General features: G+C 42.4%; 1 protein-coding gene across 1 annotated transcript in view; it reads right to left on the bottom strand.

Annotated features, from left to right (window-relative positions):
• Positions 1 to 298: 298 nt before the first annotated feature.
• Positions 299 to 15890, bottom strand: part of MTHFD1 (methylenetetrahydrofolate dehydrogenase, cyclohydrolase and formyltetrahydrofolate synthetase 1) — a 42308-nt gene continuing 26716 nt past the window's right edge. Inside the window, exons 18-28 of the mRNA XM_084270578.1 lie at positions 15159 to 15299; positions 12107 to 12175; positions 11474 to 11585; positions 11141 to 11280; positions 10660 to 10701; positions 9504 to 9604; positions 8388 to 8565; positions 7215 to 7322; positions 5862 to 6014; positions 1348 to 1456; positions 299 to 1177 (exon numbers count right to left, since the gene is read on the bottom strand). Coding sequence (XP_084126704.1) covers positions 1367 to 1456; positions 5862 to 6014; positions 7215 to 7322; positions 8388 to 8565; positions 9504 to 9604; positions 10660 to 10701; positions 11141 to 11280; positions 11474 to 11585; positions 12107 to 12175; positions 15159 to 15299 — 1134 coding nt within the window. The 3' untranslated portion in view covers positions 299 to 1177; positions 1348 to 1366. The remainder of the gene's footprint in view (positions 1178 to 1347; positions 1457 to 5861; positions 6015 to 7214; positions 7323 to 8387; positions 8566 to 9503; positions 9605 to 10659; positions 10702 to 11140; positions 11281 to 11473; positions 11586 to 12106; positions 12176 to 15158; positions 15300 to 15890) is intronic.

Here is a 15890-nt window from a genome sequence, read left to right as displayed (position 1 = left end):
CTGGTGCAAGCAGATGGGCCTTGCAAATCTTAATTTGGATCTTTTGCGGTCAACTGGAAGCATCTCAAATTCATGGAGTAATTCAGATAGTTTATTTCCTATAGATGATACACATCGCCTAGGAAAGGCAACAGGATTACATGCACACACACAGTGGTGCATTGCAGGCAAGTTATCACTGCAATAATCACTCCTACTTGTCAATACAAGGATTGCTGCCATGTACAGCTAATCACAGAAATAAAGTTCTACTTCAGTCATCTCAGTGCATACATTAAAACCCCAAAAAGCACTTGGAATTATTTACCAGTTTATTTGTGTTAGTTAAAAAAAGGGCAGCAGCCATATTTTTATGTTACAGAATGATTTTTGGCCTGCTAACTCCATCACTGCTCACGTCATCTCTGCTCAGCCAGGGACCTTAAGGAACAAGGCTCGTCAGCGGGGCGACTGCACTTAAGAGTTCAGCATCAAATGGTTCAAGAGACACATTTGATAGAAGCCACAGATGCTGGGCCAGAGATCCAGTCCCTACAGATCTGATATCCAGAGGTTCAGTTTCCATTAACAGAAGTCACAGCTGGGAAATGTGAGGTGGCTCAGGTGCCTGCAGGAATAGTTCACAGCAGAAGCCGGGGTAAGCGCGCCTAGAGAGAGATGAGAGGCAAAGGGGATTCCTCCTTGTTTCCTCTTCTAAATGATGCTGGTGCAGTTCCACAGCACAGAGGTTTGTCCCATAGTGTGAGGAATGAGATATGGAATTCAGTATGGCAATTATGAATATGCAGCCTATGAGACTTTCAAAGATAATATATGCTACAAAATCCTTATGGTTAAGGCAATCAAGTCTCAAGACTGTTCCAAACAGCTCCAGCTTTAGGATTTTTAATTATTAAAATCATGTCACCGAATCAAGAGGTCACTAAACCCAAACTTTGTGTTCTGCTTCAGCTACACTCAGGAAGCAGGAGGTTTGCAGAGGATGTATACTTTATAAACCTAGTTTCAACTAGCTTGGAGCACAGCAGTTTAAAAATTATTACAGATTAAAAGTGGTTGATTCTTTTGCACTCCTCCCAGTGACTTGCACTATATTCTCAGTCATATCTTGTTTTGACTTAAAAAAAAATCAGGGCATAATTCTGTTTACATGACTCATCAGGTGTTCTTCTGGAAGCTAAAAAGAAAAATAAATTTAATTACTATTATATGGTACTGCAGGCAACTTTCATTATAATCAAATGTCATTTGGAAACATATGGCATTATATGAGATTGGCTTAACTCCATTATCTTAAAATGAGAAATAAAGCCCAGATATTGAAAGCCTTCAAAAGAAGGCACCTACCTTTGGTTAGTAATTCCTTTCAAAAAAGCCCATTTACTTCTCCTGACACTGTGTCCAAGTCTATATCATAGAAACAGGGTCTTGTAGGAAGTCCTGGCATAGTGCTCATCTGGACAACAGAAGAGAAAATGTTACAATGGAAGATCAGATACTAAATCACTGCTGAAGAGTAAGATGGCAACAGCAGATGCAGCTCCTTGCCCATGTATGTACTAGTTGGATGATGGTCTTGTACCATTTTGAATCACATCACCAGAGCCAGGAGCTCCTGGCCCCACAGTCAGATCTGGGTTTTGGGGTTTGAGGGTTTTTTTTTTACTGTGAGGATTTAGTTTGGCTTCTGCCTCCACCAGTGACTGAGCCCAAGATTTGGCAAAGTACTTAAATATCCAGCTGACCTGTTAACTGTTAGGTGAGTGTTCATGGGCTCTGCTGTGCTGAGGCAGTAATTACTCGTGGCAGTTTCCTTGTTATTAAAATGAGGATACGTGTTTTAATACAACTTTGCCGACTGCAAAGCCTCAGCTGATTGCAATTCTTAAAGAGTCTAGAACTAGAAGTGTTAAATAATTAGGAATAATTATTGTTGAGAAGAAAGTTCAAATTGATTTTCTTTTTTCTATGCAATAAAGCCTAAAAGAGAGACAGAGAGGTCAGTTCTCCTGACTGGAACATTTCCGAGGCGTGCAAGTCAGAAGCAGCAGAACTAAAGCAAAAAACAGCTGCCAGCACTAAGCCTGCCTCAGGCCAGTCCTCCCCAGTTGTCCCACTGCTGAGTCCCCATTTCCAGGCACAGAACACAAGGCCAACAGGCACTGCACTTGGCTGGATTTACCAATGCAGCTGGCAGCCTTTAGCCCAGCAACACACACAGGCGAGCACGGACGCGCCACAAAGGTGGGCAACTCGTGACCACGGTTGGTAGTTTGTGCCAGTGGCCATTCACCCCATGAACAAAAAATTCAAGGTCTCTTTTGCTGTCTGCACCATCTGGGCTTCACTTTCACAATCAGCATTGTTATGCCTGTCTCCATTAGATTAAAGATCTCTTTGGCAACCTGGTATTTTCTCCCTGAGCAAGTATTTCGCACACTAATCAAATTACCTCCCAATCCTCCTTTTGATAATAAGCTAAGCAGCAAGGAGGCAAAGCTTTATTGGTAAGGCATTTTCTGCAGTTCCCAAAACTGTTCAGGGAGCTTTGGAGTCCCACTCCATTTTCCTAAGCCATTTACAAGGGCTAACACCAGTCCCACATGTACCGTACCACTGCAGGTCTTGCAGGTTATGCAGAGGTAAAAATGACTTCAAATCTACTCTTGAATGAATTACAGGATGAGCTTTTTGTGAGAGCTGCTGCTTTCAGAGACAGAGAACAGAGGGGCTACAGAGAAGACCATCATTCCTTGTCTTTGGTTTTAGTTGTGGGGATATTTGGTCTCAAGAGCCAAGGTATTAAGAGATACGAAGTGCCTAGAAGGGCACTCTTCCTCCTCTCACTGTTGTCACTGCCAGTCTTGGGTCATGCAGAGCAAGGATCTTCCTATCACTGAGGAATCGGAGCTTTCCAGATCTCCACAGATTCAGAGGGGCACAGCAGGAGCTGAGACACTGACATTCAATAGAGTAGGAAGTGCCATATTGCTGAAGATGGGCCTGACTATTTCTTGCACTATTTATTTTGAAAGGAACAGTCAATTTTCCTCCTTCCCGTCTACAGGGCAGCCCCACAGCGGCTCCTCTGCTATCTATTACTTCAAGGCAGCCTGCTTAAACCCCGACTTTCTATGCAGTGCAGCATCATTGCCATCCAAGCTACTTATTTTCTGTACAAGTGTCTACAATGCTTAATGCACTGAGATTTTCAGAGCTGAAGAAATGAACTTTTCCACCATTACTGTCCTCTGCTTCAGTACTACATGTGCTGCAAAAGGAACACAGGGCAAACCACACTATTTGCTAACATTAAAAAATTAGACCTCATGGGTATCATCAATCCCTGTGCAAGATATCAAATGGAATAGGCTGCCCAAGGGGGTTGTGGAGCCTCCATTTCTGGAGATATTCAAGACCTGTCTGGACACCAACCTGTGCATCCTGTCCTAGGGAACCTGCTTTGGCAGGGGGGTTGGAGCTGATGATGTCTGGAGGTCCCTTCCAACCCCTACAATTCTGTGATTCTGTAAAACCAATACCAACTGGGAATGTATTATTTTTATTGCACTTGTGAAACTTCTGACAAAATGCCTTTTAGGAACTAAAAAAAAACCAACATAATCCCAGAGCTGAATAAATAATTTGTTTTCAATTCATCAGCAGCACTAGAAAAGAAACCCAACCAATTTGAGTCCAACGGTTTATTTCACTTTCATTATCTTTCATGCTCAAAGTTAAATCTAGATAATCTCTGAAATTATGTTTCCTTTAAAACCTCAAAGTATTTGAGTAAACTGTTTCAACTTTGAGACTGAAAGGGAAATCCTCAACACTCAGAACCTGAGGAAGAGTAAAAAATATGACATACCTTTGTGATCACAGATAACAAGAACACACATGCACCAGTGATTAATTTCACCCTAAATTTCTCACAAAGGCTTCTGCATAGAGCTACATATTTGCTGGGTTTTCAGCTCACAGTTCAATGACTGCTGCTGAAAATTTATTCTGAGGCTAACACACCTCCTGCTGAATGGGTTTAAAATAGTGATCAGATTCAAAACCATCCTGGATTGCTTCTCAAGAGAACATCCCTTCCCTGGCTTTGTAGGCGCCACAGAAGAGTGATCTTCATGTCCCTAGCCAGAAGATTCACTGTTAATCTGGGCAGAATTAACATCATGATTTACTGTATGTTCAAGGAAACATTGGGAATTTGGGAAGGGAGCAGAATGTGTCCAACTTGATAGAAATTAGACATCAGAAAGAGCTAAAATGTTAGTTTTCACGTCTGAAAACATCTTTCTCTTGTGCAGCTCATTCACACTGTGTACCCTTTCCTTCTCCAGAGCTTCTACAAAAAAATTAATAAAATAAATCATTGTTTGGCTTAAATCCTGACTTGCAAAAAACCAAAAAGGTCATTAATAACAGGAACTAGCACACTATCTTTTGTTTTATCCCCAAACACGTATTACTTTCTTGCAGCCTGGCTCATCCACCTCTTTATCAAGATGTGGTTATTTTATTTATGTTGGGTAATCTGGAAATGCTTACCTTTTTTTTTCCTTTAAGAATTAAAAGATAGTTAGTATTTGTCTCTAGCTGGCATTTGAAGAAGGGATCCAACTCTTAAACCAGTGAATTTCCTCATCCGAGCCATGTACCCCTAATGCTTTTGAAACCTTATTGAAACAAACATGTTGCCATGAAAGCTTCAGAAAAAAGGTTCAGGCTCAAAGAAATAAGGAAAAGGTAGAGCTGCTTGCTCTATTCCCTAAAACAATCTCACAAGTACTGAAGATTTCCAGTGAATCCTTTCATCCTAACGTTCTTTTTTTGGATGCAAACCTGAACGTTCATTTTACAGGTAGCTCCTCTTTCTGCCAGGCAATTCACATCAAAGCTATTCCAGGACCCTGTTCCCACTGTAGCTACTCTCTGGCCTCTCAGCTGACATTATGCCAATCATGATGAACAACAGACACAAAAAAACTCAGGGGCAGAGTGAAATGAATTGTTGGAACTGATGCAGGCTGAACAGCAAACAGATGGTCAACAAAACCATGAGAACCAAAGGGAGGGGGGGCAACAAATGATTAGCATTAGGACAAGGGGTAACGGTTTTAAACTAGAAAAGGGAGATTAAGGTTGGATATTAGGAAAAAATTCTTCTATATGAGGGTGGTGGATCACTGGAACAGGTTGCCCAGAGAGGCAGTGGAGGCCCCATCCCAGAGAGATTGAAGGTCAGGCTTGATAGGCCTCCGAGCAACCTGATCTAGTGAAAATGTCCCTGCTCACTGCAGGGGGGTTGGACTAGATGACCTCTAAAGGTCCCTTTCAAGCTAATGCATTCTGTGATTAATGGTACAGGCCACCTTCACTTTGGAGCTGTCCCATCAAAAGTTGCTTGGTTGGGAAGCTTTGGAGGAGTTGTCTTGTTCTATGTCAATCTGCAAGTGTACACAGACTTTACCTGCAGCACTGCTAAGTGTCTTCATCAGGATTACAAAGTCACAATGCAGTAAGTGGGCCAAGGACTTCTCCCACCCCCTCAACCAGACTGCAGTTCCCAGAATTCATTAGCTACAAAACTCACCCTTTCCTCAAAATCCAAGAGGACAGGGAGGCTGGTCCTGAGTAGTACACTGGGGGCTTGCTAAAATGGTCAGATAGTCTATTTCAGCTTGGAAAAAAGGGGAGTATTAAGGGCATCTAATACACTGAACTGTTAAAACACCAACTGTGAATAACAAGCTCTCTCCTGGTTTAAGATCCCTTCTGTAACTGCTTCCTGGAATGCACAGGCAGGTTTTTCCTCAGCCCACAGCTGAGGGTTTCACTCAGTCACGTACCGTCCCCACCAGCGGATACAGGAACCCAGCCCCAACGCTGGCCCGAATGTCGCGGATGGGCAGAACAAAGCCGGTCGGAGCTCCTTTCTGCTCGGGGTCGTGAGACAGCGACAGGTGAGTTTTAGCCATGCAGACTGGCAGGTTCCCAAATCCCTGGGAAAGGCAATGAAGAGAGAGAGGAGATAAGTAGGTGAAAATCCAGTCACTTTTTCTGCACACAAATGCAATTTTCCCGTTCTCTGCAGACACCAGACATTTTATCAGGCCATTTTACTCCTCACCAACTGCTTCATCCACAGTGTGTTACATCCACTGGCCATTCTATATCCCCATTCCTCCTCTCTCAAGCTCTCTCCTTGACCCTGCTAAGTATTAAAGAATGAACCACCACAACCCCCAGCACATCCAACTCAGAAAAAAACCTAACAGTATGGTTACTTGATAGCTACAAGTTTCTACTCTCTTCCCAAAAGCGTTAAAACAGCTCAGAACTGAAGTCCTTGTTCTGGTGAGGTCAGTTAATTAGAAATGTTTGATCACTGTAATTACAGGTTGTGAGGAAGTAGCTGTGGTATTTTGATAGACTTGTAAAGGAATATACAAGAAACATGAAAGCTGGAACTATGTATGCCAGTAGTAAATGGATTGTAAAAGTGAAATTATTCAATTGTAAACAGAGAATGGCTAGTTCCCACCCTGGTCTTCAAAGTCCTTTACAGACCTTCATTAATGCAAGACCTTCATTAATGCAGAAGCAGGTAAATTCACAAAAACATAATGCTAGAGAAAAGTAAAAGCAATGCAACAACCAGAGAGCATCTAATTCAACAACCCAATGCCACGTTCAAAGCTGCTAAGAGTAGACACCTTTTTCCAGAAGAAGTATGGTATCACCCTTGGTATCACCTGGGGAACTTGTACCCAATGTATTTGTGACTGCCCAGAATCCCTATGGGTTCAAATTAGACAACTGAGTGGAACAAGATTAAAAACTAATAAACATCAGAGACTATTTAGCACCAGTCTGATCACTTGTAGTTCTCCAGTTCCCAAATTGGTAAAGGCCTGGGGAACGCAGTTGACAAAGATCACTTCATCCTCCTGCTTTCTTCTCTCCAAACACTATCACAGATGAGCTCTGGGCCAGATGAGTTTCATACTCCCTAAGAGAAGTCAGGGGCAGTTTCTCCCTCCCCATACAACCTCCTCTTCCTCCTCTGCCACAGCAGCATCCAACAACTCCTAGGCAAGGACACAATTTGAGTGATGATTCCCTTCACACACCGTTTCAACACCACTGTTCATTATGAACATTTTAAAATGAGAAGCACCACTGGCATCAGGAAAACTCACTTGCTTAGTGTACAAGGCGACTTTCTCCTGTGCTTCTGGAAGCAGCTCAATGTCCCTTGCCCCATAGATCTGCTGTGCAATAAGCCTGATCTTATCTATAACAGGGAGCTAGGGAAAAAAAAGAAAATGACAAAGACAGGCAAGTCAGTATAGCCAAACTATGATGGGCTGTAACATCACAGCAGCTTCACAATCCTTCGTACGTGCTGTGCAGTGCCCATGTGCAGATAAGAACTATTCCCATTTGCTGCAGGACAAAGCTATGCATTTCATCTATCTTGCTGCAGCTGTTCCTCTTGGTAAGAGGGCAAAGCTAGTTTATACAGTGAGAAACAAAAAGATACACAACAGTATTTCTTGTAAATTGTGCCTGCATGTTAATTACTCCCGCTGCAAAAGAGGCATCTTCATTATCTCTCGAGCCAGACAAAACCAATTTGAGAGAATACAAGTTAATAGTTAAATAAAAGCTCAAATAAAACAGATTAAAGAAGAAAAAAATGAAAGCATCTGTTAAGAAGCTAAAACAGATACAATGACAGAGATCTGTACCTCATTAGGTTCTTGAATAGGTGTTGGCTATTACAGGAGGACTCAGGCCATAACCTGGGAACTAACAGTGACTTCATTACCTCCAAGTAATCTGTCAAATTTGCTGAAGTATAAAATCATTAGAAACAGACACACACTCTCTTCTATCCCAAACCGTAGTGTGACTCCACAAGCCTTACTTGCAGAGGAAGAAGTTAAAAATGGACAAATTCTAATCTCCTAGCCTGAGCAACAAGCACGCCCAGAAGCTCCGGATAAGGTAACAGGTTTGGTCAGGCTTGTTCCAGTCCATGCTCTGGCAGGAATGCAGGTCTCAAGTTCAGGAACTAAACTTAGCCCTACCCTGGAACATGGCTGCCATGGTAGAAACCTGTCTGTCATCTCTTGCAGAGTCACAGCAGCACCTTTTGGTGTCAAGAGTAAACAATATTTCACTGGCTAGTAAAAACATCAAGAACTGACTAACTGGGTCTTTGAGACTGATGGAGTGTTATATTCTAACCCCAAATTTCTCAGTTTCTCAGAGCAGCCTTTCAGACAGCCTGCAGCAACTTGAGCTAGTGAAACCAAACGATCTTCACCTTATAAACAAAGCACCTCCATAGCACTGCAAGTTCTTACCTCCACATTATAGAGGAACCTGAAGTTGCTGGGTGCCTGCGATGCTCTCTGAACAGCCATGGCCAGTGCAACTGCTCCTTTACCCCCCTCTGCCCAGTGAGTGCACTCCACAGCATCAAATGCTCCTGCTTCCTTTGCCAGTTGTACTACAAGGTCCAGCTCAGCCTTTGTATCTGTCCTGTCAGGAGAAAAGTTTGCACATTTGTACCAGAATCCACATGCAGTACATGTTTGTTCTAATTGTTTTTCACTCTTGTTGACAAGATCCAAAACCTGTCCAAAGAAATCACAGAATCCAGCCATGCAGCTCCTGAGGGTCTATCCACCATGAGCCTTCTCCACCTTGGTGAAGGAGGCTACTCCACAGAGGAGCACATGGCAATGGCTAGCTGTGGACCTACATGCAGAAACTCATGACTACCAACAGAGCTGTGCTCCACTTCCTGACATTTCTGTCCTGTACCAGCAAGGCAATTCCTGTTTGCAGGAGTAAACTCAAAAAGGTGTTAGCACTGGTGATTTAGAGATGCTAAAGTGTGCTGTATCACGTGCACACAAGCAGCTAAAACCCATAATTTCTCTCAATCAGCCAATATGTATTCACTTCAGATCAATAATCCTTAGCTGGCTACTCTGCTTCAATTGGTATCAGCTTTAACACACCTGTTCAAAGCCCTTCTGCCTGCATAAAGAGATCACACACAGGTTCTATTTCCTGTGCAGGCCAACGTGCAGGACCCAAAATGCTTCTCAGCAGGCCACAGTTATTCCATACAGCAAACTGCAGAACGCAGCGCGGCCAACAAGCACAGGCACCTCACTATCTGTTAGGAGCTTAAGATTCCACATCGTCACAGGCACCTTTTTGTCCACAGTAATTTGGCCAGGCAGGGTGTAAGTGATGGCAGATAACAGTCACTGATACTAAGCTAATTTAAACTAAGGAACACATTTAAAATGACTAAGCAGAGCTCCCCTATTTAATCAGTATCTTCCAACAATGGAAAATGCTGCAAACAGTACATCAACTGAAAACTAGAGTTTCTGTTAAAACAAAGCATAGAGAGTGCCACATTTTTATTCCCATGCAATGTTTCCATGTCCCAGCTCACTTACTTGAAAGCATTGACAGCCACTACTACTGGGACACCAAATATCCGTGCGTTCTGGATTTGCTTGTTTAGGTTACTGCAGCCTTTTGCCAACAGTTGAAGATTCTGTAAAGACAGCAAGTACATTTTATCAGAGGCAATGACATTTCTATTCCAAACCACTGAGTCCAAAGCTGATGACAAAAAAAATGTCAAAACACAAGTGAAACCACAAAGGCAAATCCCCAGTGCTGCCCTCCAAACAGTCCAGACCAGTGCACGCTCGTGGATGGAAGACAGGAGAGGGAGTAACTACTTCTAATGATCACTGGTTTTAGCTGCCAAGCCAAGGTAGAGAGATATCATTTTTTATCCTTTTTTTTGTTCTTCTTAGTAAGTTAACACCTGTGCTTATTAACTCCCTGCAGTAAAGCCTCATTTTTCTCTCTGACACACTCCTCTACGTGGTGCATATCACTAGCAGTGAGTTTCATAACACTTGTTTGAAGTCTGTGGCAACAGCTTTTGGTTTGCATGTATTTGCATTTTGCAGCATCAGAGACCATTTATGGAAATCCAGACACTTCATCCCTCCCCATGCAAAGAATAATCCACACAGAAGCTCCACATGAAAAAGCTGCAGCAGTGTAAAGAGAGCCAGGCCAATTATCCAGGCATACACAACCATCCAAGACAGAAGGAGAGAAGCTGAGACTTTAGCTCACTTTCCTCTATTTGCAAAGAAGGGAGGGGGATCAAACAAAACCCCAACGCTGCTAGGAAGAGACTAATTAGAGAAGCACTCAGAATATTTTCAGAGACAATATTTCAGCCAAGTAATTACATCATACTGAGAGGGTCAGGGGACATAGAGTAGATATTATGATGAAAAATTGAGCACGCAGACAATTGCATGAGCTCAGGAGAAACGAAAATGCTCTGAGAATACTGGCTAGGTCAAGTGCAATAAATGCTTGAAAGAGCAGAGCCAATGTAACATCATAAAAGAAAAAAAGAATAATAAAAAAAAGAAGATAAGAACATTACAGCTTGTATGAGGAAGCATTTCCCTGGTGGCTAAAGAGGTGACACACACAAACTATCCAGGCATGCACTGCATAACAGTATTGTGTCATGATACTGTTAGTTGGCCAACTGTGACATCAGCTAAAGGAGGTTACCTCTTCCATGTACTCCTTTGGTAAAGGTACCCCAGCTGTGACCTGGGAAAAACAGGAAAACAAAAAAAGTAAATAAATGGGACTCTCTACAATTTTTATCCATGACAGCAATTCATGCTTGTTTCTTATTAAATAGCATAAAAGATACAACAGTCTATTCCAGGCTGACCTATTTTTTCTAAGAACAAATAAAAGGAAAAATCACTCCAAGAAGGCACAAGAAGTGACTGACTGTGGGAGTATCACAAACACCCCAGCATACAAGCAGTTCATTAGGACAATAAACCAAGCAGGTAGGGACCTGTAACATAATACAAATGAACCATCTTACAAGCAACCTGGACACGTGGATTCCTTTTACAACTGCAGATCTCAAGGCAGTTGTATTACAAGCAGATTGAACCCTACAGGGCTTTAGGTGACTGGATCAGAACAACAGCAACAGCCCTTCAGGGCTAAGAACACCTTGGCAGGTACTTACTGCAGGTCCTCCTCCGTGCATCTTCAGAGCTCGGACAGTAGCAACCAGCACCACCACATGAGGTCGGAGACCAGAGTAACGGCACTTAATATTAAAGAATTTCTCCATGCCTATGTCTGCTCCAAATCCTGCTTCTGTAACTAGAGTAGGAATTGAAATTAAAAAAAAAGCATGTGAGAGGTTGCTGGGTGGAGAAATAACACTCTGGTTATATACATCAGACTCTTCATCCAAGACAAAAAACGCAAAGACAGTCATTACAAAAAGAAAAAAGGCAGATCCCTCCCTGCAAAACAAACAAAAAGGGAACAAAAAGACACCTCACACACTTACCAACAAAACCATCTTTTCCCACAAGCTTCAGTGCTATTTTGTCTGCCAACACTGAAGAATTCCCATGTGCAATATTGGCAAAAGGTCCAGCGTGAACAAACACTGGTGTTCCCTAGAAAAGGGGGTGTGGGGGAGAGAGAGAGAAATAAAGAACAGAGCATAAAATTTAGCAAATCTAGAGCATTTCAGGAGCTAATTACTATGATACCTGAAGGTAAAGAAGTACACTTTCAGAAGACAGATATGAAAGGCTTCTGATCAAACATTTGTTATCAGTAATAAGGGCTACAGGGCAGACAGGATTATAACAATCTGCTCAAGTGTAGGTATTAATCTGCTTAGGAAAACGATGGCTAAATCTCAGCAACTCTTTGCCATTCTCCTGCATCTAACACCATTTAGATTCCCAAACCAATTCCTGGCATTAAAGACAACAGAACATAGACACAGCAAAGTTTAGTCCATTACTTGGGGTCATCCCACATGCCAGTGGCAGACCTAGAAAGAAGCCAGCCTCCTCCCCTCCAACTCCAAGCTGAGTAAGCTCACACTGATTGTCACAAATGATCTAAAAGTGGTTGCTTCTTGCCTCTGAGAACACACACACATATATAGCAAGTTGTCTGTGCTCACCTCTAGTGTCTGCATGAGGTTTGGTTTAACAGCATCTTTCATCAAGACAGCCAGAGCACCGGTCACTCCCTAGAAGAAAGAAAAGGGAAATCAATTTTCAGATGTACTGAGTCTCTGAGACAGTTCCTGTGCTGTGTCTAGGCTCTGCTTCTGTCCTGGTGAGCTCTCAGGACCAGATGCAGCAGTTTCTGTAGATATAACTAACTCTAGTCAGGGAAAGGCAGAACAATAACCTTCATATCCCTGTAAGAGGATCTGTGATGTGTGCTGGGTGCAGCCTGTTGGTTGGGACCTTGCTTGGCCATCACTTTGCAGTGAAGGCATAAACAACAAGTGCTGTTTCAATGCTGTGACAAGGCTAAACAATAGGAGCAAGAAAGCCCTTAGGTATGTATGGTATATGGTAGCCCTTTCAGTAGTACAAAGCAGGAGTTTTTCAGGTCACTTGTTATACATGTTGAAATACTGGATGACACTCACCACCCTGCTATCTCAACTGTAACATTAGTGTGTTTACAGACTGCAAAAGAAAGGCAGTAAGAACTTTAAAGTTACATATACATCAATGTTCTTGTATTTTGCAGGTGGATTTGTCTTGGACTTCTTTCCTTCCTCATTTCAGCAACTAGGCTCTACATACTGGCCTTAAAATGTTGTAATAAGCTGCTATACCCTGGCCAAATCTCTTGGGCAGAGGTAACTTTTAAAGTGAACCTCTGCTCACGAGCTAGACCAGGCTGACACCATGAAAGGCAAACACCACAGCCTGTGTTTCCACTGAGGTGCAGCAATGTATCATGCTGCAATTCTGCTTTTTGCAAAGAGGAAACTTGGGATTTCATCCACATCTGCTCTAGGAAGAGAAAATGAGGGTTTGGTCATCTTTGTGACTGACACAGTCCAGTAGAAATCAAACTGGCTGTTATTCAGCAAAAGTAACCAGAATTGCTATCATGGATACAGACTCAGATGTGCAGTTATGGAAACAGTGAGCCACATTTTCTTTCTCTTCCCTTTTAATTTCAGTTGGATTGCAGCACTCAATTATATGCAAGATTTTTATTTTGTTAAGAGACATTCACTGCTTTGTTTCATTAGCTTCATTCTTGCCAGATGAAAGCTTATTTAGCATTTAATGGATAAGCTTTAAGCTTCAGTCATCTCCAGAATAATGGAAATTACAGAGCAAGATTTCCATGGCGACATTTCAGGCCTGTGTCACTCAGTGGCACTTCAATACATCCTGTTTCTCAAAACCTGTAGTGAGTTCTTCATTCCACATTTCTTCCCAGTTTCTTTGGGTTTCCTGGTAACACAGTCATGACACTGGTTATACCACAGCAGAAGGACCCAGACATCTTACTGTGCTCTGAAACCACCACACTTCTGTCTGCAGGAGGACTATATAACACAGTTCTAACCATTCAAGCCAACTGCTGCCATCAAAGCACACATCTAACATTCAAGTGAACCTGTTGGAAAGGTCTGATGCCATCCACCATTCTGCAGTTGCAATGGACAAAATTAAATATAATTAGATTTTTTTTTTTTAAAAGAAAACATTTCCTGAGATGAAAGACCTCTATAATTTGGACTCTACACAAAACTCAAAGCAATTCCCTACCCAAGCACCATCTGCCTCCACTCCTCAGGAGCAGCAGGAAAGACTCTCATTTTCCAGAATAGGGTTTAACTTCAATACCTAAGGTTAAACTGGCAGTGTGCTAGCAGTAGGAATTAAGATCTCAAAGATGCCTACAGAAGTTTGGCACATCCCTCCCTCATTCCCACCAAATGTCTCATATAAGGACTCTTAAAATAAATGGTTCCCAGCTTCGCCCTTTTCCTGCAAGGCCACAGTCAGGCCACATTGCTAATCTGCTGTTTCTTATGCTTAGGAAATTAAACAAACAAAAACCCAAACATAAGGAAAAAAAAAAACCCCAATAAAACCCCAAACCCCACTGCAAGACTGCACGAGCCGGGTAAGCCTTAGCACTGTGTCCCACCTTGCAGGGAACATGCCAGGACACCCACTCTGTGGATTTGTCTGTCCCACTGGAAAGGCTCATTCAGAAAGTGCAAGGCAAACCATCATCAAGAAAATCTGTAACACTCATGTCTTGCAAAGTAGGCTGTGAAAAATCTACTATGGAGGACAGCAGTAAGCACCAATATTGTATCTGTATTGACTAGTGAACAGTCCTGAAACTGTTCTCTGTCTTGAGGCCAAGTAGCAGGGCACAGTGCACATGCAGGGCTCAATTCCCCCCTCTCCAAACAGGACTGCTATCCTCAAAGCACTTACTGGAAGAAGTGTCTGTGCCACAGGCCACTTCCCTGAAACCACACTGAAGTTATCATTTGGGAGTGCTAGCTGACACACTCCACAAGCATGCTAAGAACTGCACTGATAATACTGGTATAGACAGCTGCAAGACAGTGCTGCAGCTTGCAGCTCCTACTTAGGATTGCTTTGCAGGCTGGTAACAGACATCATCAGAGCTGCTGTATTCAGCATTTCATGCAGTGGAAATAAGGGATTTGTGTCACAAAGGCTGCCTTACAGAGACCTTACACTTTCTACAAAGGGTTTGGCTTTTACAGCATTCATACTCTCCCTGAATAAGATATTTCATTATCTGTAATTAAATTTGCATGAGCCTTTGCTCCTGCTCTATGTTTTCCTCGCTTCAGGGAGCCCAAGAAACAGCATGGCCAGCAGGATGCATTTTGAGTTCTACTCATTTGTAAATATGGTTTTTAACATCTGGAAGCCACCATGTATTTCCCACTAATTCCTATGGTGGTGGCTCCAACTTGACACACAGCACATCACACAGGACACTGTCCTTGCCCAGGTCACCTGCACACACACACACACACACACTCCCTGGGTGAGGTGTTGGCCAGACTGAAGTAAAAAACCTTCATTAACTCCAGACTCTAAGACTTCATCTTTGATCTTCTAAATGCTAAAGTCTTTTCAATCCAAAGAATTTCAGAAGCAATAGGGAAAAGTTTGCATTTAAGAACTGAGTGAGACTCTTACAAGGTCATCTGTTGTAACTGGTTCTCCTCTCTTGCTGGAAGCTACCACCATTCTGCCCAGTCGCTTTTTCATATCATCCAACCCATCAGAGAGTGCTAACACTGCCATGATTTCACTGCTCACTGTGATGTCAAACTGAGCCTGCAAGAGATGGACAAAGAACGTGAACTCATCAAGATGCCCTAGCATTTACCTCTGCTAAATTCTTGACACAAGGCAAATCATCATCATAACATCATCAGCTGCAAAAAACCACAGAAATCCAAATATATAAGAAATCAAAAGCATAAACACAGTATATTCTGAGATTAAATTTGGCCATTGTAAACTGGATTTTCTTCTGCAAAATTAAGTAAAATATTCCATGGGTACTACATGAGTCTCCCCTGGCACATACATTAGTGATTCATGTCAGAATGCTTAACGCTAACAAATTGCATTTTTGAAGACTGAGCTTAGCAACTCATCCAACTATCACTAAACACTACAGCAGGTGACAAAAAACCTCAGCACCAGCTTCTGTAAGAAATGAAAGGTAGAATTCATTTGATATAATGCAGACACCTCCATGGAAGCTAAGCACCCTCGGGACATTTCAAGTCAATAGAAAGGCTTTTCTGAGCACAATTAATTTGAACCATTAATTTGACAGTTACTTAAGGGACAAGAGGAGTCACAGCCCAGATTGCCTATTTTAGTCCATTGATTATATAATGAATCTGAACAAGCTCA

This window comes from Gallinula chloropus, assembly GCF_964237585.1.
Source record: "Gallinula chloropus genome assembly, chromosome: 14".
Taxonomy (NCBI): Eukaryota; Metazoa; Chordata; class Aves; order Gruiformes; family Rallidae; genus Gallinula; species Gallinula chloropus.
This window is presented reverse-complemented; position numbering and strand designations above follow the sequence as displayed.